This window comes from Oreochromis niloticus, linkage group LG4 (assembly GCF_001858045.2).
Source record: "Oreochromis niloticus isolate F11D_XX linkage group LG4, O_niloticus_UMD_NMBU, whole genome shotgun sequence".
Taxonomy (NCBI): Eukaryota; Metazoa; Chordata; class Actinopteri; order Cichliformes; family Cichlidae; genus Oreochromis; species Oreochromis niloticus.
The window spans coordinates 20,688,577-20,715,688 of record NC_031969.2 but is presented as its reverse complement, the minus strand read 5'-3'; the positions used below and the strand labels follow the sequence as shown (position 1 = coordinate 20,715,688).

Here is a 27,112-nt window from a genome sequence, read left to right as displayed (position 1 = left end):
GTATAGCACCGCTCATTGCAATCATCAAGCCATCACTTTAAATTATACCTATTTAATGTTAAATAATATTAAACCCAATGAAAGCTATTAGTTTAAATGTAGACTGGAAAATAATTTATTTTGAAAGTTGAACTCCCCCTCATGAACCTCACAGTGGCTCAGTCCACTATAGTACACTGCACAAAGCATGTGTGAGTGGTCTCAGTACCCATTAAAATTAAGCATGTTTGCTGTTGTAATAACCAGACTTTATTTTTATTAATACGCTACCTCGCTGTCGTGTTTCAATATTGTTACAAGGTGGCTACGGCTTATTTCCTAATGTGTGTTTATGGAGACGAGGGATTTGTGCACTCATTTAATTCTCAACCAATTTTCTAAGGATACAAAATGTTAAATTAAAATCCAATTTACTTTAAATTGTTTTAATTAGTGGGAAGTTATAGTAACTTAACACAAATTATCACAAAATAACTGCCATAGCAAATCATAAATATGAGACAAGTTTAACTTATGTCATAAATAATCAAGTAATTACTTCTATAATATAAAGTGAAGGGATATAGCCTCATCTTATGTGCTGTTTTAGTGCAGGATGTGGTTAAATGCCCACGACCAGGCTTGTTCTTTTTTTGTGTTGCGGTTTTGAATGTGACCACAAGGTGGAGCCATATCAGCTGTTGTGTTTCAGCGTTCAGTCTAAGTTTTGACAAAGTGAGACTCCATTTTTGTTTCTGCCTTGTTCTTCTATAACAGTACATGCACTGCAGCGCTTCACTTCTGAAAATATATTTTAATGTGCAAACAAAAACAAAAAGAAAGAAATGAGACAGACAGCATATCCATATTCCAGTTTTGTTCTGAGTTTAATCACTGAAACGAATGAAGCTCTCCTCTTCCTTTTCGTTTCAGCTGTGTCCCTGAATGTCCTTTGGGCGGTCTCAACTGCTCCACGACAGAACAAAACCACAGTGTGACCATTTCAGAAGTCTTCAATTTCACTCTTCAGAAATTCATCACTGTCTACGAGCTGAGGTTACGCAGGAGACCAAAGGATATGCATGTTGGTTTTCAATAGAGCAGCTAAACAAACAGGGGTTCTTTTTTTTCTTTTTTTAAATGTGGCATTACTTTGTGATTGGTTAGGGCCCTGGTCTTTTTTTTGTTGTTTTTTTAAATACAAGTTTCAATCCGTCAATTTTTTTAATACACACAATCAGTGACCACAAAACCCTGACACGTATGTGCGTTATCTAGTCTGAGTTGACAAACGATTTAATAGAACACTAGGTTTGCAGAGGCAAGACATACTGTAAGCCAAACTGGTCTACACCATCCACAGTTGCCATGGAGAAGATTAATACTGATGGATGCAGAGCCAGACTGCGGTCGCACAGGGCCCATATATGTGCAATGTGTTTAATCCACTATAAATCTCAAACAGCCTTCCCACCCAAAAGTACAGAAAAAAAAAATCATGACGGGCAACAAGCCTCGAGCCATTACTAAGGGCAATTTTTCACATATAAGATCATGAGAGCCCAATCGCATGCAGTGCTGTTAAAAGGGCTTCTTTTTTTTCCTTTGCACAGAAACATTCAAGGTGTTCAACTCGAAGAGAACACATCAGCCTCACATATTACAGGACCTGATCTGTAGTTTTGTGTATTGAATCTTCTTGTCATACAGTACAAAAACCCAAAGCTCACATTCAACATACACACTTTCTAAACAGCAAAAGGTGAGCCAATTAATCATCACCATCATTATACCAACAATTCCACAAGAATGAAAGTATAATACGTCAAAACAAAAAAAGAAATTTCCAGTACCAGGACAGCAAGAAACATATGAATGTACTGAAAACAACAATTAAAAAAATAAAAGACACTGAAAAGAAAACAAGTAAACAAAAATTCAACGAGTCGCTAAAAAAATAAGATATTCCCTGCCCTCAGCCAGACTTTAAAAAACAAAAATGAAACAATCAACACAGTAAATAATGAAACATGAGAACACTCAGGTCCAAATCGGTTTAGTTTCCATGGCAGCGCTTCCCCAGCTACTGGCAAAGGCAGCGTTTCCAAGCTCTCCCATTATTTCTTTGCCCATAAAAAATAGATGTATACTAGATTCATACAGTATTTCATAACTAAATTCACAAATGATAAGAATCATAACCATAAGTTTAAAAATGTCCTTGCAAAGTTCATAATACGCTGATTTATATATTTAATTTTTTTCTCCTTTTTTTTCCTTTTTTTTTGCATTCAGTCCTTTATGCATATGACAACATACTGTCCTCCATCATCACTAAGTTAAATGCTTGGTCAGCTGAAATGAGAGCACCATGGGAGAGAGATGGAGAGTGTGTGGGAGGTGGAGAGGGACAGAGGGGGTGGGGGTGGGGTCAGAATACTGTGAGAAAAAAAAAATCCAGATATGCCCAATCGGCGTGACAGTCTGTCACACTCAGACTCTGCCCCTGCAGCAGGAAGGGGAAGGGAGAGAGAGCGGCGGGGTGTGGAGCCTCTTCCCTCTGCCCAAGCCTGGAACTGGCGGCGCCTGACTCTTCCTCCTCCTCTCCTCTTTATTCAGTTTTGTCAAGTAGATGCCAAGAAGTAGCTCAGTGCTTATTTTGTTTTCTTTTGAAAGTATGTGTGATTTTACACATCTCTTTTTGTTTGTTTGTTTGTTAGTTTTCGTCCTCCAGAACTGGAGGAGCAGACTGGTAGTCAGAAAGTTTCAGGTAGCTTTGTGTGTTTCATCCTGTCGCCAGTCACATGACTGTCTCATTTAAAAGCAAGTGGTTCTTCATGGTCATTGGTCACAAAGACTACTCATACTCAAGGAACTGTTTATGGTAGAATAAGAGATACCTAGAAAGAAAAGAGAAAACAAAATGAATTACAGTATCACGCTGTATCAGATTATGTAGCACTAATGTTGTGTTTTGACTTTTACCCTTCACTATCGAGTACATCCTTAATGCTAGCCTTGGTGATTATGGCATCATCACATTTGAACCACTGATCCTTGTGCTGGCGGATGAAGCTGGTGTAGTGGCCACTCTCTAATGTGCCTTGGTGGTTGACCACAGCAAACAAGGAATACCTGAAAATAAAAAAGGAAAGAAAACTGAGTTTTTATACAGGAATATCCCATCATCGCCCCAGTAAATGAGCTCTTTCGGTTCAAAACCCAGCACCATTAAACTTTAAGGTCATTTTTCACACTATAGAGATATTAAGGAAACACATTTTCACTGTGTCCTCTTGCTTTACCCACAAGCTGTCAGTTTTATCGACACAGTATATTCCCAATAAATGTCCTGGAAAATTAAAGCTGTTGTAGCTGCAATGGATGAAGAAAACTAAGCAGCTTTTAATAGGCTTCAAATTGATTTAATTAGGGGAAGTCACAGCCGGATGGTTTGGGTCATTAGCATGTGCTACTGTGTAAGAGCTGAAATTTCTTCTTTGATGTCAGACAGCAACAACTGCTGAGAATCTAGTGATAACTATCAGCTCGATGTATATACATATCCCAAGATACTCACTTATTGTCATTGTTTAATACATCAACCGACTGTTGATACTGCCCGTTCATTCTGCTCTCTTTACTGTAAAAGACAAAGAAGACAGTTAATGTTTGAGGCAAGTGTAAACTGCCTCAAAAATCCACTAGGTGGCAGAATACTACAATCAATGAAAGCATGTGGGTTCTCTGCCTGTAACACTAATGATATTTCAGTTTATGAGTGGAGCTGAATGGATGCAACATTCAGGGGTGGGGCAAGACTGCTGCTGCATGCTCTAGTGACACCAGTGTATATTACTAGGGAGCATTTACACAAAGCATGTCATAAAATGTAATAAATGAATTGGGAAGGTGAAGGATATACGAGGACAAGTATTTTTTCCCATTTGGGTGTTAGCTGTCACATATTTACTATAACATATATATGAAAAGAAAAGCTGAGGGCGTGATCAGTAGTAAAAATGAAACATGTAGACTTCAGTGATCATCTTACCTGGACGCCATGAAGGGCGTCATGTCCAGCTCTAGGGGGAAGGAAACATACGTGGTAATCTTCCTCCGTAGTTTAGCAGAGTGCTCAAACCGCTGGAGAGGCCAGAGAGGGTTGATGAGAAGGGAGACGGGAAAAGGAGAAGGGGCAAGAGAGAGAGGCGGGGGATGGGGAAACCAATACTATATGTTTAGAATTAATAGGCATCGTATATATTAAAAAAACAAAAAAAAAAAAAAAACATGAGTGAAATGTATGTTTTCCACCCTGGCTGTCAAATATTTCCATATTTGTAATGAGATAACAAGTGAGGCTGATATCTATCTAAGACAACATTATTGCAGCCTACAAATACATTAGGTCTCCAGTATTGCAATAAATAAAACATGAAGATAATGGAGGACCGTATGAGTCATTAAAAATCATAGATGTCCTGGGACACTGCACAAAGGTGCAACACTGTAGGAGGCAACAACAGCTAAATTGAATTATGAACACACCTACGCACATGTACCAGCCAGCTAAGGCACTGCATAATGTGAACCTTGCTGACATCAGATGAAAGGCTGCATACACACAGAGCAAAATGAATCATATATTAAGGCCACTGCAATATAGAACAAGTACAGATAATTGAACAGCAGAATGCATTGGCATGAAGGCAGAAAGGAGGGAAAGTTCACGTCAAGATCAAATGCATTTGTTTTTCCTCTGGCCTGCAGTGCAGTTGCAAACTATAGGAAACACGGAGCTAGTCAACCTTATAGCTTGGCATTAATGTTTACATCCTGTCACGGGCAAGGGCAGGTTCAAGATTCCCACTGTGCAGCAAAAAAGCTACGAAATGATGGAAAGAAAAGTAGTCCCTAGATAAAACTGCTCAGATTGCTGCTCATGTTTTTAGGGGATGAGACGTTAGCATTATAAGGAAATGCTTATTAGCTCAATTACATATAAAAGCATGCAGGAATCTCATTAACGCATACACACATTTGATTTTAAGGGTGAACTTTCCTTTTAAGCCACAGAGCTCTTTTTACTATTTTGGAGTGGTGACAAAATTAGACGTGCGAATGTTAGATCCTCAGATTAGCCTTAAATAATCAAACTGTCAGACAGTGACAGACAATGTAACGAGTGATAATTGGCAGCACACGGGTGACTTACTTTGAGATGGAAACATGCTACGATGGGAAGCTTCTTCATTGTCAGCTGTTTGGTGGACTCCTGGTAACTATGGCAACCGCCACATTTTATTTTGGCACTGCTTCCTAGATGCTCAGGTCGCGTAAACCTGCAGAGTGAAGAATGCAATAAAGAGAGAGGGGAGAGATGACGTGTTAAAACGTGCAGCCAGAAAATGGATACGGAACGGAGGCATGAAACGCGAGAAGCAGGAAGAAAGATTTCTGCGTGGAGTGTTTCTGGTTGTGTTAGATGTCCACTGAATGTGGAGCACACTAAGCTGTTCTCAGCATCAGTGGAAGAACATGAAGGTCTGTATAATATGCCTGCTTGCACGGTTTTGCTGCAGCACATATGCATGTCAGTTTGCCTAACGCAAAAGCCCATGTGGTGTCGCCAACGCCTCTATCACCATGGCAATAACATCAACCAGTTCTGTAGCTTTAAGAGACTTGCTGCAGCAACTAGAGATGTGTGAGAAGCTGCAGTAAAAAAAAAAAAAAAGTCAGCAGGAGAGGAGGTGAGAAAAAGAGAGGGGGAGGATGAGACAAATGTGAGTGGTAGAGAGTGAGGGCAAACGGGAAAAGAATGAAATAAGATAAGGAGAAGAGGAAAACAAATTGAAAGAATGAAGAGGCAGTAGAGGAGATATGAGAGGTCACACTCCCTCTGTCAACCTGGTGATGGGAGAAGATGAGATTCAAGGATAACACGGCTGTTGTGCCTGAATAGAAACTATATGCAACCCCCTGTACATGTGCAGGGGTGGGGTGAATGTTTGACTGCTGCTGAAAAGACGCAGGTGGACTGATAAAAGCTTGTTTCCTTTTAAAAAATTATAAACTGATTTAATTCTATCCAGCAATGATTAAAAACTATCAGTGTTACTGTCTATCAGCGCAGATTACCATGCCTACAGTGTTTTGGTTTGCTTCTGCTTTTTGTTTATGTATTTTACATCACACTCACTGACACATCCACAAGTATTTTTAAAATCAAGAAAAAAAATGTTCTTCTTTGACTCTCAAAAAGAGAAAAAATGCCGACAGAAACATTTATTAAAAAACAAAACACAAAATAAACAAACCTTCATTTACATAAAAATGTGAAAAAACACTTTTAAAATGCAAAATGCCTGCAAAATCAGCAGGTGACAGTATAACTCTAATTCCAGCACCATGCTGCCAGTCGGCCGTGCCGCTGCCACTATAATCCATAATATCAGTTTTCCATGTCTAGACATAAACAGGGAGTATCTGCACCTTAGATGGCGTTTCCGGCAGGCCTTTTTTTTTTTTTTCCCCAGTGGCTTTAAGCAGTTTTTCAAAGTGTTAAAGTGTTGCATAAAAAAAACAAAACAAAGAAAGCACTCCTGTGGAACTTGGACTGAGCGTTATGAATGAATGAATGAATGAATGAATGAATGAATGAATATACCTGCGCAAGCAGTCTGTGAGCGTGGTGGATCCTGACAGGTGGCTTTCGCCATTAACTGTGCTTCCATCCCCTCCAGGGCTGAGGGGCCAAAAAGGCGTGGATGAGCCAGGAAGGTCCAGACTGATGTCCCAGAAAGGGTCTATCGTTGTGGAAACCCCACTACAGGGAAAAAAAAAGAAGAAGAAGGAGGGAGTCCAATTATAATGTCTAACTATTAGTGTGTGGCTTTGTGTAGTTCGGTGGCAGTATGATGACATAGATGGTAACGAGTAAGATTAAACTCCCACAGCCCCCTTGAGATTCTGATCATGTCTTTGTTTAAGGCTGATGGAAGACTGAATGTGTGCATGTGAATAATATCTACACAGTTGTTCCGGGTCCATCTGCAATTCAATGATGTGTTACGTCAGAGAAAATGGCTTTGCGTAAAGAATTTGTATTACTACAGCCCAATAAGCGTGATGGACTGCAGCCCGGGCAAAACAGAGGCCTCAAGTGCAAAATGCGTAGAGTATACATAAATATATATGCACAGGGGTGGGCTGCCAAATATTATCAATGTTGATTAGATGAGTCATGGTTTTGCAATACCCAGAGAAACCAGTGGGTGGCTAGCAAGGCAAGCAGACATGCATTTATGGCGATAGGAGATCAGCTCTGCAGTAATTTGACACCAGTATGGCACTACTTTAGTTTGAAAGCCTTTGCTGATGCATTTTATTGCTTAAGAGCTTACCCATTATATTCAAAAAGCGATTTTAACGATTATGAAGGGGCATGATTTACTGCCACAGTGATGCACTGTCATGAGCAGCTCTGCATCAGCAGTCTCTACTTTCACAGTGGAGGCAGGTAATGTCACAGTAAGCTGGGCTGGGCTTGCCTGCAAGTCTGGGTGAGGTGCTTTCCAGTTCAGTGCAGCGTGCTAGTGTTAATGTGACAGGACAGCTCTAGGGGGAAGCAGGCAATGCTTGGGTTGCGCTGCTGTCTAGACAACCTCCATTAAAGCAGCTCTGCAGGGACTGGGTCTTTGAATAAGAGCGCAAAAACCAATGGCTCCCCCACTACTAGAAGATGACAGGAATATATGGAGGATGCATGAATGAGTAAATGTTGGAGGGGAAAAAAAGACAGAAGGCGTGATGCTGCTTCAACATGAATGCTTAGTGAACATCTCGAGTGGGATTGTCTTTCAGCAGTCCCTTTCCATTGCATCATGACGGGGTTTTTATCTGAACACATGTACACACACACACACACACTTACTGGCAAACTTGACAGGTAACATCTGATTGCAGGCCCCCGGTGAAGATTTGGTCAATGATGCAGTTACAGTGGTTTGGATTGTTGGCTTTCTTGCCATTGTCGTCTGTTGACCAGAGAGAGGAGACAATATGAACACACAGAACTACACACTGCCCACCTCTTTAGCACATTTAAAAGCTTCACAGTGCCTCGCTCCCACTTCACAGCTCTTTATTCTCTCTAGCCAATCAGGGTAAGCCTTTCTGTTGTGGCTATGACTGAGTCAACCTGTCATTGCACTGCACCAGGGCCTATTGACATTCCTTACACTACTTGCTTGCTGTCCCTTTGGTACATTGTAAGTCTCCTTCAGTATGTTTCCAGTGAAGTAAGGCACTGTTGTCTGTCGGTAGATTTTAGGTATAATTCGATATGCCAGATCAGAGACAGTAGGTGGCTCTGTCTCCTAACACTCCCCTCAATCTCAGCCGACACTGCTCTTAGCTGCGTTTACTCATTTAAGTCAAACTGGAATTTCAGACTAAAGTATTTATGGGCCACAAACTCAATAAATAAATAAACCCATTAAACTAATTGTGTTTAAGGACGACTTACTGATAGTGTCTCCTTTGCAGTGCCTATGCAGTACATCCAATGCTGCAATGAGGAACTCATGGGCATCTTGCTGCTCGTAGCCTGCGAGGTGACGTGCATGAGTCCACACCAGGTGCAGCAGCCGGAATGGAATGTGGGGCGAACGGTGGCCCGAGTAGAACTGGGAGAAGGGATGAAAGATGGGACAGGTGGGTGAGGGTGAAGAAGAAAGGTGGTTAGCCTATTTTTCCAGGTGTTACTAGGTGTGTTATTTTATCCACTTCATTCCAGTCTCTTTTGGCTTTTTTGTAAGCACTTCATTCTACAGGTCTTGCCAGATATAAATGAATTCTAACAAATGTTACAAAACAGAGCCAGCTCTGATGACAGCAAATCCACAGAGAGGGAAAGTGTAAGACACAACGCAGGCAAGTCAAAGCGGATGGGTGGGGGAAAAACGGGGAGAGTGTGCAGCAAAAATATCCATCTGTTATGTGCTGGAGATCTCTGGCTTGCTGTTGAAATTGGACTGAGAATTCAGGGCAGGTCAGGATGGACAAGCAAGTGACAAAGCAAGTACTGGCAGGGTGCAAAAACAGTGCAACAAAGTTCCAACAAGAGCTCATTAACGCCAGAGAAGGATCTCATTTCCCGACGTGCGGATAATGCGCGCACGTCGCTTTATACTCCTCAGTTTTCTCTGAAGTCTGATTGAGCGGTGAAAGAAAAAAAAAAAATGCTGAGCTGACGTCTCTTTTTGAATCTTACAGACTCTTCTCCTTTTCGGCAGTCTGAAGGTGGCTGACAAACGAATTACGCGACAACGCGAAGACAAGAATAGGGGAGAGGAAGAGGAGAGAGTCGCTGATCAAAGCAGGCCGCACCTCCCCTTTTCAATCCAAAAAAGCTGCCTGAGATCACGCAGGTGCCTGCAGAGCCAGAAGATGACTTTTGATGAAGATACAGAGGGGAGCTGGATGTAACCTATGAAACAAGGCTTAGGCACCAAAAAAAGACTGCTCATGTGCCAGGGACTGTTTAAATGTAAAATCCTGAATTTCATGTCTCAAAGACACTTCATGTGAAATACAAGTGAACAGTTCAGCTAACTGAGACAGGACAGACATGTCTGTGTGTGTTGCGGAGGTGGGGGGCTGATGACTCAACTCGTTATATATTATAACACCACTTGCCAACTGTGTGCCGATATACACTGCAAATGAGAGGATGTAAGAAGGAAGTGAGACAGTGTGGGAGCAGAGCAGGCAGTCATTACGTAAGACTCTGGGTTGATGAGTTTATTAGACATAAAATGCCTATTTTCTGTTGCAAGAAGAAAAAACAGTTAAGGCTTTTTAAAGGCTATGTAATTTAAATCTGGCTGATCAGATTCAATAAAGGTGTATAATTACTGCATTCTGCTCATCCATTTGTATGTGGCACTCTACATTCCTTTCAGGCAGGATTTCTTCCCTTGTCTCTGCCTCCCTCTTTGGACTTGACAAAAGAGCACAAGAGTGACTCAGCCTTTTATGGCAGAGAAAACATTCTGTATTGCATGGTTGTTAAAAATCTCTCAAATTATAGCTGTGTACACCCAAAAAAAAAAAAAAAAAGATTATAAAAAACTAAACATTCACAAACCCATTTTCTTTGTGCCATTTACCAAACCTATCTAACAAGTTTGCACATGTCGACTGTGCATCGTACCTCCTGAAAAAGCTGCGACATCTCACACACCAGACAGGAGTTTGATTGCATCTCGCACTTGTGTCTGTCGGAGAGAAAGAAGTCTCGTAGCAGTGGTGTGTGTGTCAGAGCCTGAACGATGCAGTTCATGAAGCACGTGTTGCCCAGATTTATTAGCCCTCGTAAACCTGCGGAACAAAAAGGGAATAAAAGAAGAGGGAGAACATCATGGCGGTGAAGGTTAAACACGGCAGTGACTCCAATTCACACTGGTGGCAATGGAGAGATTTTTAAATCATATTTATCTTTGGACTAAAGTGAACTTCCTTGTTCAAAAACATTTTACAAGTCTTTTTTTTTTTAATGCTCTCTCATTTTAAAGTCTAGGTTTTCACTCAACTTAGCCAGACAGTTATCCCTAACCCAATTCAGCAATGTTTTAGCCGTTAGCTTTGGGTTACCATCATGCTTAAAGCTGTATTGCTCACCATTCATCACTCACTGAGTTGCAACGGGTTTCCCTGGGCCTGTTATTAAGAACTAATCCCATAGTATCATACTGCTACTACCATGCTCTACCATGGGGGTGTGACCAGAAGATGAGCAGTGCCTCATGTTCACTAAGAGCTCTTTCCAGAAAGTAAAATATTTATCTCAGAGTCCTTTAAATGGCATTTGGTAAACTCTGTGAGCTGTCATGTGTCTTTTACTGTGAGCGATGGTTATCCCTACAAAGGACTTTTGAAGATGACACATCAAAATTCTATGCTACTGGGAATACTCGTTGCTTTTTATGCCTTTAGCCTGAGCTGTGGTGCGACATAATTTTAATCACAGAGCTCTGGAGAGTTCATTGGATTTCACACTTTTTGTACTGGTATGTACTGTAAATTCTGAAACAAATGCACCTTGTCAGAATATAGAGTAAAGTAAAAGGTTTGAACACTTTTTTTACATTTAATAAATTGAGTTAAATTTGTTTTTTAACTCTAGATTGATATATAAAAGGCTGGTTGATTTATTTAAACATAATGAAGTTATGTATAAAAGCCACCAATGCTTTGTGATCCATTTTTGTTTGGCTGAAAAGTTAATATGGTGTTGGGTCAGGTATGCCAGCAACACTGTGTGCAACTTGGATGTGTTCCCAAAGCTTTGAATGAATTCATTTAGAGTGAGAAATGATGGCCAGAAGAACAGGTGAGACACAGCTAGATTTTGGGTCTAATCCAACTGACCACGGTTTGGTTCTTGATAAGAGCGCTCAGTGAGCGCCTAAACAATTTAGACTGGTCATGGTGGGCGCGCACACATAAAGACACAAGTTCCACTGCCCAGTCAGGTTGACCAAGCAAATTGTTTGAAGGTATAAAGAGAGTGAAGGCTGGTGGGAGACGGGGGTGGAAAAAAGGGTAAATTACTACATGTACAAAATTAGAGACACAATGAAAACAACAGGAGGGGTAAAAGCATGGCAAGAGATAACTCCGAAAAAGGAACAAAGAGAAAACAAGTTCTGGGTAGAGATAGACACACATTCTGATGTAGTGTGGACATATCTGAGAGCGAACACTGTGTCCTGCCTCTCCCAGTCCACTGCCTGTGGGGCTGCCCAGTCTGGTTGACCTTGAGTATTACACCTAAATGCATGAGTGACTCCAAGCACACTTGCGCACACACACACACGTGTACACAAACACACAAAGAGCCATGGAGAGAACCCACAGCAATCACAACTGTGATGAGAAGAAAAGCTGTGCAGATTAAGACGTGCAGAATAAACAATGCAGTCCATTGCCCACCTATGGTGCAGTTTGTAGTGATTTTCCTCCGCTTTGGATTGTGTCGTAATAATTCTAGCTCCCTCTTGGTCGGCTCCCATGTCGTGTACTTCTCCCCTATGCCTGTGGACAAATGTGACGGCGCAGAGATTACCAGGCTGCTTTAGTTTAAAAAAGAGAAAAGAAAGAAAACTGTATTAATGAAAACAGAATGCTATACCTTGCAATTTCCATGCTTTCCTCTGTTCCTCTTTGGCAATCTGCTCCATGTCTTTGTCGTAAATGTAGTCTTGACACACAAAACAATATATTCCACCATATAATAGGTCTATTGCTGTAGGAAGGAAGGAGGAGGAACGAGAGTGAGTGATAGAATGCAATCAAATTATAAGTAGATTTTTTTTTTTTACAGTAATAGACATGGGTTTTTTTTAAATTATTATTTTGCTGTCTAAAACCACTGATAAAACCAAGTGTTACCATCTTATTGCTTCCACTAGAAAAATTACAGATGTGAGGCAAGCAGTGATGGAAAAGGTGTATTTGTCTACCACCCCCACTTGTGCTTCCCATTAACACAACCCACCTTCTTCCATTTTCAAACTCCACAGCAACAATATTTCAGCTCTGTTGCTGTGACAACCTATTTTTAGATTAACCGGACATCTTTCCGTTTTTGGCGCTACTCACAATAAGAAGGTGAGCTAATGCATCATGTAGAAAAACCAACCGGTGTATATGTGCTGCTCAGTGTTTTGCAAGAGCGTGAAATAAGAAAAGACAGTAAAATATATATATAGAAATAGGATGCTCCTCTGCATACAACAGCACCCGGTTAATGAAGAAAAATTAGAATAATACAAGTGGCAGAGAGAGGAGGAAGACAAGGTCCTGCATAAGGCATGAGAAGCACTTCAGCACTTGTGCTAAAATGAGTAAAGCATAAGAGCAAAACAATGAGAGGATGAAGAGGTGGGGAAATGAGGTTGATAGAAAAAAAAAAAGCAGACAAAAAAGGCATGAGCAAAGTCCTGTGAGTGAGCCTGCTAAGAACAGGAAGTGAAAATGATGGGAACAGAGCACTGAGAAGGGAGCTTGACATCTAGCAGTGGAGCAGACAAGGGAGTTTGGATTAATTTGATTAGAGGTAGAGAGGAACAGAGTGCCAGTGTCAGGGAGGCACCTGTGGAAAGCTCAACGCTAATTAAGACCGTATCCCAGCACATGGGATGGGGTGTGTGTGTTGTGTATGTCTGTGTGTGTGTAACCAAACTGCTGAAATGGATTAAATCAATTAAAGCCATTAAGATGTGTACAAAACTGTTCTATTGTCTCTGTTGTTTCCACATTAATTTGTGCTCATCAGGGTGATGTCAAAATCTTGCTCTTTAATACCTTTGTCTTATTTAGCATAATTGGTATGTAATGTTGAAGCTACTCTTTTTGGTAGCACAAGATTAGCAAAAGTCTACCATTCCCTTGCTGAAGAAGACTCTGGTAGTTTAAATGTGACTGGCTTAGGCACTCCCACAGGAACTGTAATGCGATGCAGTGAGAGTAGGGTTTGGCTCCTTGGCTGCTCAGAGGTAGTTGAGATCAGCATCTATTTTGCCACTGGTCTTGAGAACAATTTAAATATAACCAACTAGGGTCTTAGAGTACGTGAGAGTGAGCAACTTACCTAGATTGTGTCTCTTGTTTTTTGCGTGTTCGTGGATGTGTTTCTTCGTAAAACAGCCAAAAAAGACGCAGTAGAGACAAGAGTGGAGTCGGTTCAGGTGGGCGCCACACATGTGACAGATACACGACTTGGCCTGGGAAGAAAAAGACCCAAGGGAGGAGGGGTTGGGAGAGAACAGGGGACAAAAAGAATTAAGATCAAGGCAGGAGAGGACAAGTCCATATTTTTGAGAAAATCCTCTGCAGCAGGACAGAGCTTAGAGGCCTAGTATTGGTATACAGAGCAGAGAAATAAAGTTCTATCTCAAAGTCAGTCAAACAAACAATTCTGAGGACACAAAGCTTGAATGAATCTGACAGGAGGACAGACTAAAGACTGCTGGGCCTGCTGACAAATCAAACGCAGCGACAAATTAATTTCACAGTGAATCTTTCTGTTTTAAACACGTGCAAGCCATAAAGGGTGTTGATGCTTGACAGGCACACCAGAGGATGCAGACAGTGTGCGGGTAACTCACTAACAGCAGTAGGTATGTATTGTCAGTGATTTCATTCATACCACGGCATAACTGGCAAACATGCAAAATTCCTTAAAGGAATCAATGTAGAATAATAAGCAGCAACTATAAAACTAAAATGCTAAAGAGCATGAGTGACACAGAGGATAAAGGATCTGTTCTATGAACACAATGTGTAGAACTATAGTCCTGAATAATGTGATCAGCAATAGAGTAGGACAGAACTGCTTGACATGCAGGTCAAGCATTTAAAAAGGGTGAAAGGTCAACATGAAACTACTATAAATAAATATATAAATACAGTATTATTGATCTACTTAAAATCAGAGCTTTGCCTGATTTTTGTTTGTTTGTTTTTTTAGGAATCTAAAGGACACCACAGCAGAAAGTTGTCAGCATGCCTGTTTGAAAGGAAGAAATTGAATAAGGAAGGGAGGAGAAAGAAAGCAATCTAATCAAAGCCTTTCAGGGTGCAGACCTGATGCAATGAGTCACCCACTTAGAGGGGAGATAGCACAAAAAGAGCTGTGAAGTAGGTGAAGATACAGAAAATAAAAGGAAAAAGTAATGACCGAACAGCTTTCGGTTTTACACTTTTAGGCATAGTGTGTGAAACTAACCTCACTCTCTACTTTATAACTAATGCTACTGCACATAAACTCAGCGGTCCCGCGTTATGTTGTCTGCCTATTGTTAACTTTGAATTGGGATTCAAAAGCGTAACCTGAGACACTCTGAAAAACATTAACCGCCATTGTGCCATAGAAATAAAAAAAAAAAAATGTTAAAAAGAGGTCCAGTCAGTTTTGCCTTCTTCTTCCTGGACAAACCACATATTAGTGAACATTAACAGTGTACAATGAAATGGTATTATTATACAATTATCACTAATAATGCAATCATCATCCCTAAAATAACTAAGTGTAAATATGTTCTGTAATGAAACTTCCCATGACAAAGAACTGGGCAAAGAAGTGGGAAGTTGAATTGGGCTTCTACGGGCACATTAGTTTCAGGTCTGTGTAAAGGTTTTGTGTTTCAAGAAACTAACATTATAGCTGCAAGTAACAACGCCGTTCAGCAAGGCACAGTCTCTAAAATCTCATCTCGCCGCTTGGTATGGCTATGCATTTTGTTTCCAGTGGCCCCTAAAGGTGAAATGCAACATTTTTATGCTTCCTTAAAAATTTACTTTGTCATGTGATATTTGGACAGAAAGTATATTTAGACCTCACTTCCTGAGACAAACACTTAAAAAAAATCCTTACAACTCTTGCAAATGGTGGTTTGAAGCTCATCTGCACCAATGTTCGACACAACTGGAGAAAACAAAAAATTCACAATTACCAATATGGTGAAAACACCTCAAGCTGAATTAGCCACAAGCCCACAAATTCAGCAACTCACTTTCAAAAGCCAAACACCCCTAGAGACAGTCTGCTCTATTTATATTATATATTTCCTTTAGGCATTATTATTAGATGCTGCATACATTTTCAGTACATTAAACTTGCCTTTTTGCTTATTGTTAGCTTATAGTTAACGGTAGATTAGGTGCCTCTGAACCAATAGTTATGCTGCTACAGTCTCAGATAAAGCATCTTCTCTAGCACATGCAAAGGTTTTTCAGTGGAGCTGAGGTCTGTATTCTAATGGCTAACCCATGTGTCAAAATGACTCATGCTATGTGGACCCCTCTTTCACAGGCTGAGCCCGATGAATCTTAGCATTGTCATCACAAAATAAGCTCAGGGAAGAAAAAAATTAAATGATGGAAAAACCTGGTTATTCAACATATTCAGGTAGTCAGCTGACCCATTTTCTTGTTGAACCTAGCCCTCCATTGTAATGAAAGGCTCTTTCTTACTTTACAGTATACCTGGGAATGGGGGAAAATAACCCTGATGATACAATGAATGGTTTATTCGCTGTAGCATTATCAAATGTGTAACATGTCATTTCTTAAAAATGGCAGATGAATTACCTGAGTCACCTTCTTCTCCAACACTGATTAGTTACCTTCTATTCACCTTAACCTGGCTTTATAACTAGTAATGGTGGTATTTATTAAGTAGTGATGGATGGTCAATTTGGAGGAAAAAAATCAGTTTGGACTACATAAACAATAATTTATATAAAAAAAATATTGATATCGGGTGATATTGATACCCAATACAGCTCTATTTCTATCATTTCTCTTGTCAGTTACTTGCAACAGATTTTTTTTTTAGTTAACACCACAATTTGATATGTTAACAATAACAGAAATGCCGCTGTTAATTGTACTTGAGGCATTATGTTTTTTTAGCAGGGGAAAAAACAAAAAAACAGTTGGACTGAGACCTGAATCCCTGCAGAGATGATTTATCAGTGGGAGTGGGCAGAAATGGTCACAAATTGTGTAGGAGCAAGTGGTTGCAAGATAAAAATACCATTCCTGTGCAAAATTCTACTGTTAGAAGAGAAAAGAATTCAAAATTCACTTATTTGATTTGAAAAGTATGCTAGTCAGGGTGTGATACCTCAAATGCGGACAGTACCATGCAATGACACAGAGGTAGCCAGCAGAACTCCCAATGCGGTCTATGTTTTGGATAAGCATTAGTAGGCATGGGCTAGATTGTGATGACATTGCAGTGGAGGGGATATTCAGGGTTGCAGGCACTAAGCTCTGTTTTTATTCAAATTGGTCTGTGAGGCAGCCAGCTTTGAATGCGTGTTGGGAAGAAGGGGCAGCACCAAAGAAAAGCTCTATGAACTTGGTGAGTGAATAATCTAAGGAAATGAACTAATTACGTCACTTAAGACTAACATCTACAACAAACTCTAAATCTTTAAGGTCGAGTGTAAAACATATAAAAGGTAAAATGGGAGACAGTAGTGGTATAATGATAGAGTGAAGAAGCAGTTGTGTTTATAGAGTATAAATTAAGCCCTAAATACACCAGTAAGAAAAGCTACTCACTGTACTTAATATTAATATTATGTTTTTAACTGCCTGTCCAAACCCATCCACCAGCAGTGATGTTAATCCCCATTTCTCTACTGCACCATAGCACCAAAAACAAGAAACCCTGCTAATGCCACGCCTTACCCTACTCCTCACCCTCCCCTACCTCAATACATCTGTATTGGGCAGAAAATCTATCCCTGTTCTCTCCCTCTTACAATAGTTCACAGGCTGTCTACTCCTCAGTGTCAGCAGTCCTGCATCTCTGTCTGCGCCTGGAGCTTTTAATGTTCTATTAGATCAGCTATTGATCAGCCGCTGGCTCAGATGACTGGAACAAGTGTCGAGCAGGTAGCAAGCTCATGTTCGTGCTGCGCTAGGCTGCATCTCCCACCTGGGATGCACGCTCTTTGAGGACGGTTAGGCTGTGCTCTGAGTGAAGGGAAATGATGCGCAAAGTTGCTGATTTATAGAAGAGCAGATTCAGAAAGGCACCGATTTAAATGACTATACCTCCAATCTATTATTAGCATGGGCAAAAGAGGGCATAATGCTTTGTGGAGTCCACTGAGGCTGTGTGGGGCTGCTTGCAAAAAATGACCATGATGGAATAAATATGAATCCTCCAGTGCTCTAGATCTACTTCACAAAAGTGCCATCAATACGTCACACTTACTCCAAGCATTAAGGGTAATGCATTCAGTTATTCAAACGTAGCCAGTAATGTGATGAGCTGTAACTGAGGAGGAGAGAGAATGATGACAACAATTATGATGTGGACAAAGGTCTGGCTCAACGGAGAACCTTCTTGCTGCTGTAAAGAGAGGAGCAAGGAGGGGAGGGGCAACAAAGTCAATACAGACTAGAGAGCAAAGCTATATGAGAACAGTGACTCACCATGCTGGCCTAGCACTCATAAGCCCATGCATGCTTTTCAACACACACACATACATTAACCGTAACTGACATTAACAGTGCATACTATAAATATGCCTGAAAACACACAGCAAACACAGACATTGTTAGACATTTGCTGTGGTACTTGGACACAAGTGTGTACATATACCGAGTTTTCTTTGACTCTATATTTAACATGAACAAGTCAACAAGAGACTGAGGAAGGAAACTGATGGTGATGCTCCAGAACCACACTGCTTCTGACTGACCTCATGGGGCTGTTGCCTGACGCTGTCTTGGCAGAATGATGCTGTAACCCCCCACCCCCACTATTTTCAGATAACAATGCCTGGCCCACAACATGCACTTTCAGTAAGCTGCCCTAGAGATACACAACATGAATCTATACGTTTTCACGTCAGCTCATTGCATGGTCTGTTGAAAGTGATATGAATGCTGTGTGGTCTTGGCTTGAGAATGTATTCCCACCTCATACATATGAATTTTAACTTGTAGGAGACATAGGGGATTGTTAGAGTGTGTAGTTTAGCCTCATACTGTCACATATAGTGGTATAACGACATAAAGCTAAACCCTAAGCCCCTAGTGTACAGAGTCTACTTTTTCCAGGAAAAAGAAAAAGGCAGACACACACACACATTTGAATAAACAGTGTATGAAGGAGAACTCCATACTGGGGATTTGTGCAGATTTTGTAGGCCTGCAGAACACGTGACAATCTACATAGTGAATATGTGAGAGTAATTAAGATCACTGAGTAAGGAAGTGACAGGCTGCATTCTCTATTCTTTTACTCTTTTATTTAAGACATTAAAGGATGTGGGAGAAAACAGGCAGCAGAATGCAGCAGTGAAAGATGAAATATGGCATTTAATTAGTAATACTGTATTCAGAGATCGTCTTCTGGAATATGCATATACTTGGAAACCAGCCACACTCCCTTTAAAGGTCATTGTGAATCAATGCAAAAAGCTCCATCACACAAGAGCACAAAGCCAACATTAATTCAATTCACCTCTTAAAAACAATAATAATTTATGAACAAGTTTGTTAAGCTGCACAGATGTTTAACTGTCCAAGCTAACAAATTGCTATATGGTTATTGCAGCTATCAGATGCCCACAGCCTGCTCTACCAAAATAAGACAACTATTTATTTAATCAGAAATTGAAGAGCAGCTTGTTTTGAATGGAACCCTTGGACTAATCAGCAAATTGCGTGTTTTTCCCTTCAGCACCAATAAGCCATAACCATCACTTGCAAGAAAATCTATAAGCACCACTGAACAGAGCCACAATGGAGCTATTGCAATATAGCTTCCTTAAAAGTGATATTACAGAGCAGACCCAAGTAATTGTCATCCAAGTGTCTGATGCTATTGTCTTTCTCACAAGGAGAGAGAATGTTTTGTAGACATAATATCAATCCCAAGAAAAGCTGTCACTTCAGTGAAAGGTTTTAACTATAGGGAATAACCGAGTGTCTACAAAAAAGAGATTGATTGCCTCTTGGTTGTGGGCTTGGTCAGCCGCTGGAGAGTGACTGACAGCTCATTAGCCAGATGGTGGTACTAAGGGAGGGCTGGACAGCAGCCTCATTGGCTGGCTCATGCCACGAACAGCATGCTTTGTGGCAGTGATGCCTTTCCAAAGCCTGCTGGTCAGTCAAATGAGAAGTGTAGTTGAAGGGAGGGCAATGAAAAGAAACAGTCTGTGGGAGAGGAAGAGGGAATCAGTCAAAGGGAGATGAGCCCAATGAAATTGCAAACTCATGCTCTTTTCTGCTTACAAAGACTCCCATATCTGAATATTCGGGTGTAAGGACCAATGAGGCCATTGCTTTTTTGTTTTTGTTTTTCTCTTTTTTATAACGCTCCACTCCATTGTTTATCTAAGAGTAACCTTTCATGCAAAATCCTACCCATATGCTTAACCAACACTTTACATATGTGGCTATTATTTGTCAATTTTGTACCTACTTACTTAAAATTGCTTCCAAGTGGAAGATTGTTAACGTTTGTCCTTTGGTATGTCTTACCAGAAAAGAAAAAACCCAGCATGGTATAAAATGCACCTAGGGGTACAGTACAAAGAAGTTCACAGAGTGTGTTACAGTTCCCTCAGGACACAGAGTATTTATGAGGCAAGACTTTCTATGACTAAAAAACTGGGAGGCAAACAGCATGTGAAAGGGGCACCACAAGGTGACACACCAGGTCCATGATTACTCTGGGAGGGGTTTACAGACCATTTGTTTAGTCTGACTCACTGAGCCATAGCCATGGTGCCTGACAGACCGAAACCCACATAAGAAGAAACCAAGGAGTGACAGAGAGCATACAGACATGGAAAAAACAGGCCTGGACAGGGGCCCAGAAACCAAAATCTGACATCACCAAAGCCACAGAGTGTTGCCTGCAAGCCAATCGGATGAGAGGGGAAAAAATAAATAAATAAATAACAGAAAAATAGACCATTTGATTATGCATTTCCCAGGATCCACAAAATCAAATTAATTCAGATAAAGATATAATTAGAAAAATAATAATTCAACCCATGTTTTATTTAATTCTAATAAATACAGAACTCTGCATAAGTCTTGAGTAACCCAACCATTTCTTTGTTCCATTTCGAAGTAGCCAAATTTTCTTCTAATTTTTAAAGTAGTTTTGAAAAACAGTTCTTCCCAAGGTTTTTCAGTCCTTATACCTGACCATTTTCAAAGAAATGTGATATTTTTTTGTGTGTTTGATTGTTAAACCACTTCACACTGACCTATGTATCAATCAAGCATAAAAAGGCACCCGACTCAAGGGATGAATCAGTGCTCTAACTACACATAACAATACAACCCTGCAAAGAAACATTTTTAAATTGTATACAATAGCATTTTTACACCAACAAGATGATTCCCAAAAGAAAACTATTAGCCAGAATATTTGGCGTATAGTGTCATCGTGTGCAATGTGTCCTTAAAAATTTAAGAAGTGACAACTGAAGGTTGAAAAAAAGAAGTGACAGGCTTAAAAACTATCCAGAGAAGATGGATAGTATCTAAAAGCCATGCCCTTAAGAAACGGGGGGTGAATCCCACAAAAACTTCACACAGGACCTGAGAGATGTATGTGGCCCTTATTTTGATCCATCTACTGTTCACTGAAGCCTCATCAGAAATGGTCTCAGTGGAAGAGTGACTGTCAAGAAGCCATTCTTAAGGAAGGGAAACTGGAAGAAAAAGCTGGGGTATACCAAACTACAAAAGAAACCGACTGAAAAATCAGTAATAACAGGGCATGTGGGATAATATTTTCAAATGTATAATTTTTTTGTTCAGGCTGTGTGGAAGAACAAAGATGATGATACAAAAATATTGACTTTCAACCTATTGAGAATTGTACAAATTCTATTTGTGCTTTATATACACTATATTTCCAGGGATGTATGTAGATGTTTTAAAAAAACATAGCTGCACCTAAATGAGGAGTAGCTGAAGATTTCTGCACAGTACTGTACACCAATAAAGTTAAATAAAATATGAATAATCAAAAGAGTATTTGAAACAAACTTAATGGGCTAGACTTAAGAAGAACCATGGCTGAGCAAGGTTTACAAATAAAATAAAGTCAAGGTAACGCAGGCAGCAGCGGCGTGGGCGCAGAAGAGGAAAAAAGCGTGATAAGAAGCGACTGTAGGAATAGATCCTGGCGCTACAAACGTATGCTGATGAGTCAAGGAGCAGGCCTGTGATGCGATGGAGGCAGATCTGACAAAGAGATCTCCTCATAGCACAGAAATCAGGCGCTCTCTGGGATGGGCCGTGCCTCTGTGATTTTGTGCACGTGTGCATGTCAACTGAAAGAAGAGGAGGGAGAGACGGGAGTCGTAAATGTGTCATCCTTGAAAATATATCCATTTTCTAAAATTTCCAGCAGCATCTAGCAAATGATTTATTTCTCATCTTCTCTCATCAAAAGCAGAAAAGCACAAAGGGGGGTTTGCACTTATGGGAAAGGTAGAGGAAGGCTGGGGGGCAGGGGGATATGGTTTCTCAGATCATATATGATTTATCAAAACTAGAAAATACAAGTTCAGTACTGTCAGCTCTCTAATCATTACTCTTTAATCTAAGTAACAGCACAATCTTCAAAGTAGTTATGGCTGCAAAACTTCTGCCAACCCCACCCCACTCTGCTTTCATCTTACCCCGTTTCCACTCAACCTAGGGTAATAGCTGTTGTTGCATAGACCCTCACTGTGGAGTAGTCCAGTAAAGGAAATAAGAGTCTATCTTCCTGGATTAAACAATGTCAAGATAAATAAGTATGAATAGAGGCATTACCACTTACAACCATGGCCATTCACAAACTATAAATTTTAAATACGACTGAAATAGATTAGCCTCAATCAAATGACACAAAAGCTGCTCTGACACCCTTCTGTCAAAGTCCACTTAATTGGAAATCTGGCAATTACAATGGCAATTAAGAGAAAAAAAAATGTCAGGAAACAGCAGAGAAAAGGTGCCACACAGTATACCCATTTTAATCACACGCAGAATTTAAACCACACTAGCTTAGCATATCAAAAACAGAAGGGATTTGAAAGACAGAAGGGAAAGCAAACCAAAGCAATGGTCTTTCCTTTCCAATCCTGTGGCTACCCAGTATGGCTGATGAAGATCTTTCCACTAACCAGCATCTAGGTTCTTGTTCAGGGCTAAATACAATAAACCACACACTTATTCATCTGGAATAAATCCACCCCGAAGACAAACAACACTGTATACTTGTTTATTCTTGCCATTTCATTTCATGGGGCATCTTCAAAACGCCCCTTTATTTGTATTTAATTGTTTTCTCAATGGACCGTTTGTGTCCCAATTATGAAATGATTTAGAGGCCATTTGTGATTGTGCAGAGAAGACGGTTGCTACATTTTTAGAACAAAATGACACCAGGCTTCAGGCGTGACAGAGTCAACAAAAAATAACAACATTAAACGTGGAGTTTATGGTTAATATTTCGACTGTGTGTCAGTAGCAGATTGCAGAGCATTACACAGCAGATAAGAGTACTTGCCATTCAAGATGAATGGGGAATTTGCTCTAGAACCAAAATGCAAAAAATAAATAATCCTCAAAATGTAACACACAGGATCCCAGGCCACACTGGGTCACCACATATCTCCTGCAGTGTCCTATTCCTGATGTTCAATCTACCGTGTTTTACCAGTGACGGTTTGTACATTCAGAACAGGCGACTGCGTAAATGCATCACCTGGGGACAGTCCCTTCTAAAAGAGGATGGGAAAAATGCAATACAAGATTACAAGATTATAAGGCACTTCTAAAACCAAAACCACACTCTCATCTTTCCAGAAGGTGCCTCTTAATTTACAGGGCTTCCCACTAGTGTAAGATGAATATGCAAAAGGAACTGCACAGATAAGCTTTTATCTAGTGAATGAATATGACATTCACAATATCCCTCAGTGTCAGTGTCATCTAATCAAACCATTTTGATGCAATAAGTATTAAACATAAAGTCATACTGGTATCTAATGATCTTAAGAACAAACACAAAGTGGTCTCACTTTATGAAGACATTACTTTTGTACCACTGAACCAGCACAATAGTGCTCTGCATGTTACATTAGTTAGAAGCTAAACAGGCTCAGTGACAAGTTGTAAGGCACAAATATTTCAACTAAGTAAAATGCAGAAACTGTAACTTCTCTTTTTTACCTGCTTTCAGCCGTATGTAAACATGCTATTTCAATATAATAATTAGTCATATGCTCGATGACGGAAATATAACAAGGTATAGCAAGCAAGAAACATGGATAAAGCCTGCATGACTCTAAGGCTACAGGCGCATTGTGATAATTTGACATGATAGAGAATCTAGAGGGGATACATTATAATGAAAAACTGAACTGATAACGCACATGGAAATGTGGAGCACAGAGCATGAATTAAAATGCAATCCAGTCTGGAACTGAAAATGTTAAACTGTATGGAAGCTTGCTCGTCACTACTTTCAATGCAAAACAGTCATCTATCCTTGAGCACTTAACATCTAGCAGGATTGGGCCTGGAGGACTGTTATTTATGCAGCATACTACCAAGCACAGATGGTGCAGGATTGATGGAAAAAAAATAGGAAAAGAAACATCACTATACCTCTGATAAACTGCTGTTGTGTTTGTCTCTACATTGCAGACACATGGAAAGATTTGTTAGATGTACGTCTTATGTGAAAAGCAGTGCTTGCTGCTGATTCAGAGACTCTGGAAGATATTATCTCGCAAAAAAGATGGTTGTGTGGAGCTGACAGGAATATTGCTGAGACAGAGAGCGCTGCAAAACAGATAGTGAAAGATTCCTCCGAAACGTATAGGACAAACCAGGTTAGCCACCACTAAACACAACAACAGGAGTTTAGCCATACCACTGTCCATCACTGAGAAGTGAGCAACACCTATGACAAGTCATACTTTTATGATGGACTTGAACTGCTGTTGAGCACTTTCTTGTCTGTGGTGTGCCAAAGAAACCAAACAGGTTTTTAAAATAAATTGTAGCAGTGCCCCCCATTATACAGTCATGTATACATTTTCAGATGCTCTCTTACAGTTTTGCTTTATAATTCTGCTGTCTTGGGTGGGTGAAAAAAGAATTAAGACAGACAGGGTGAGCGCTGTGCTCAAGTTAAAGCATGTCATTCTAACACTGTATAAGCAAAAAAGGGTCACTGACCATTTAGCAGTATTTGCTCTAACATACCCGCAATGTAACTGAGCCATGCTTTTGGCTGTTCTACTCATGGTCCACCCTCCCCAACAGGCATTATTTCTGGCATCACAAACGATACAAGGATGGGGCCGATTCCTCCTGCTACATTGGTTTACATCCAATATTCTGTCCACTAAATGAAGAGGCACTGAAGCGGGTGGGTAAGCGGGAGGAAAGAAAGCAAGCCAGCTCTTATTCATCTGAACTACCTGCATTATGTCAGTGAAGATGAGGAGAGGGGGGGAAAGCATCAACTCACCAGCTCTGCCCATCCTGCATCACTGTGAAGTACCTATTTTATCACAACGACATAAATATGCATCACAACATGCAGGTGAAGCATAGATGGCTTATAAGCAAGCAACATTCAAACTGTTGCTAATTCAGAGTGAAAACAAAGCCAAGCTAGTCAATGTGAAAACAGTGGCTCAAAACCAAACAAAAGAGGAAAGAAAAAGAAGAAAGAAAGGGAGTGATAGGGTGGGAATATAACAGAAACCGCAGCACGGTCCAGTGATGACATCAGTGTAGAGAGATACTCGTAGCTGTGTAGGCCAAGCAGGTGTGGGATGAGCCCAAAAAGAAACTGGGAATAAAGCAATCAGCGGAAGCCCCTGAAAGCGACATGGTCAGGGTAGAGAAGAGAGCAAAAGAAAAAAAAAGGAAACACACACACACGCACACAAAACAATGACCTAGGAAGCCCAAGAGAAACCCGCTAATAACGTGAGGACTCAGTGTGTTCGTGCGAAGACACAATAGGTCCCAGTTGGTGTGGTTACTGTTAACCCGTGGCCACAACTCCAAAAAAAGGAAAGAAAAAAAATCCAAGTTTAGACATCCAGCAAACCGCTCAGCTAATAGCCGATTTGCTCGAATTATCATTGTTTCACTTAATAAAGACAATTTCAGTGTTTCAGTTAATTCTGCTAAGGATCCTACAGTATCCGCAGTTCACCAGGCAGAGTCCTGCTAGCTAACTTACCGGTGGCTAACCGTAGTACTGGCAACATTTGCTGCTGCAAGAGTACTTTCATTAAGACCGTAATTATTTTGTGATTGTGCTTCGTGTGGGACACCATTTGCACTCCAGTTCTTTGTCTGTCTGTGCCACATTAAAAATTATTTCACTTCTGTTTGTGAGGCTAGCGTTGCAGTTCCTGTGTTTTTTTGTTTTTTGTTTTTTTACCTTGCGTCTCCTGGTCTCAGCAGTACCACTCCAAACAAAGCATTGGTATATGACTCGAAGATTTTGTTTCCAATTATCCACCTTATAACCGTTCACATGGGAGCACCCGGCCGGACTCATGACAGACAAAACATTCAGTATGGGTTTTTAGGTGACAATGAAAAGTCTCCTGGATTATTCACTTAGCTAGGCTAGCTAGCACGAACTGTCTGTCCAGAAATGGTTTCCGTTTGGAAATGGGACAATCGATGTAGTATCCAAAAATGCTCCTCGGGCATCTGACAAACACGGTCTTTGATTAACTAGGTCTAAATCTTTTCATGTAGTCATCAAACAGAATTATCACTTCACTAAAATTCTGTTCCCCTTGCTGTTTTGACAGTTGTCTTTTCGTTTAGCTCCACTTCCACTCTCACGATTAGTTAGCTTTCTTTCTCTAGTTAGCCTGCTAACACTCAACTACAGCTTCACAATGCCCGCCCAGCCTGCGCTATGATTTGCCACAAAAAAATTACGTCACTACGTTCGTGTTGGAACTCGAATGGTGTGTTTGTTTTATAGCCTAGAGTGTCCCGTAACCATTGACTTCGTCGATGACACTGGCTCGAGACAAACGCCTCCTGCCCGGGATAACGTGGAATATATAACCGATCCAAATTTTACAAGAACGTTATTCTGAATGGTGCACACTACATCCATGAGTGGAAGGGTTTGTTGCTTCTGAAATAAGCAATATTAAAAAAGAACAACCTATTTGTTGCTGTCCTGTAACATGTCCGCCTCGGTTAGAGGATGTTTTATTGAAGCGATGCCCTCTTTCTTACATAAGTCATTCTTTATTCATGTAAAAGTTTCAGTTTATGATTGCAGTGCAGTTGAGTGTGTGACATAATAGCAATAGTGTAAACTGAATTTTTGTTTATTTGAACATGTGCAAAAATCTCCAGCACATATTTGAAGGTATAGTCCTAACTATTAAACTTGTAACCCCTTTAAATTAAACAATTGAAGCCTACCACCTAGTGGATAAATTGTGCATGGGCATAAAGGATGCAAGGAAATTTGAAAATGTTTATGCCGTGATGACTGACATGAAAGTAAGAC

The 27,112-nt window shown here is 40.4% G+C and overlaps 1 protein-coding gene across 1 annotated transcript; it reads right to left on the bottom strand.

The window, feature by feature from the left end:
* Positions 1–791: 791 nt before the first annotated feature.
* Positions 792–26,496, bottom strand: LOC100698953 (ubiquitin carboxyl-terminal hydrolase 22). The gene is made up of 13 exons (XM_003450116.4): positions 26,009–26,496; positions 13,643–13,775; positions 12,182–12,295; positions 11,983–12,084; positions 10,202–10,368; positions 8,513–8,672; positions 7,919–8,021; positions 6,653–6,811; positions 5,198–5,324; positions 4,034–4,125; positions 3,560–3,622; positions 2,965–3,114; positions 792–2,879 (listed from the first exon to the last, which is right to left on the bottom strand). Exons 1-13 carry the CDS (start codon positions 26,126–26,128, stop codon positions 2,837–2,839), a joined length of 1,533 nt encoding a protein of 510 aa, XP_003450164.1. The 5' UTR covers positions 26,129–26,496; the 3' UTR covers positions 792–2,836.
* Positions 26,497–27,112: the final 616 nt, after the last annotated feature.

Excerpts from the sequence above, each read along its gene's own strand:
- LOC100698953 (XM_003450116.4), bottom strand. The coding sequence starts at position 26,128 with ATGAGTCCGGCCGGGTGCTCCCATGTGAACGGTTATAAGGTGGATAAT. Across the intron at positions 10,369-11,982 it reads CACTACAAACTGCACCATAG|GTTTACGAGGGCTAATAAAT; the intron begins GTGGGCAATGGA and ends TTTGTTCCGCAG. Across the intron at positions 2,880-2,964 it reads GATGTACTCGATAGTGAAGG|GTATCTCTTATTCTACCATA; the intron begins GTAAAAGTCAAA and ends TTTTCTTTCTAG.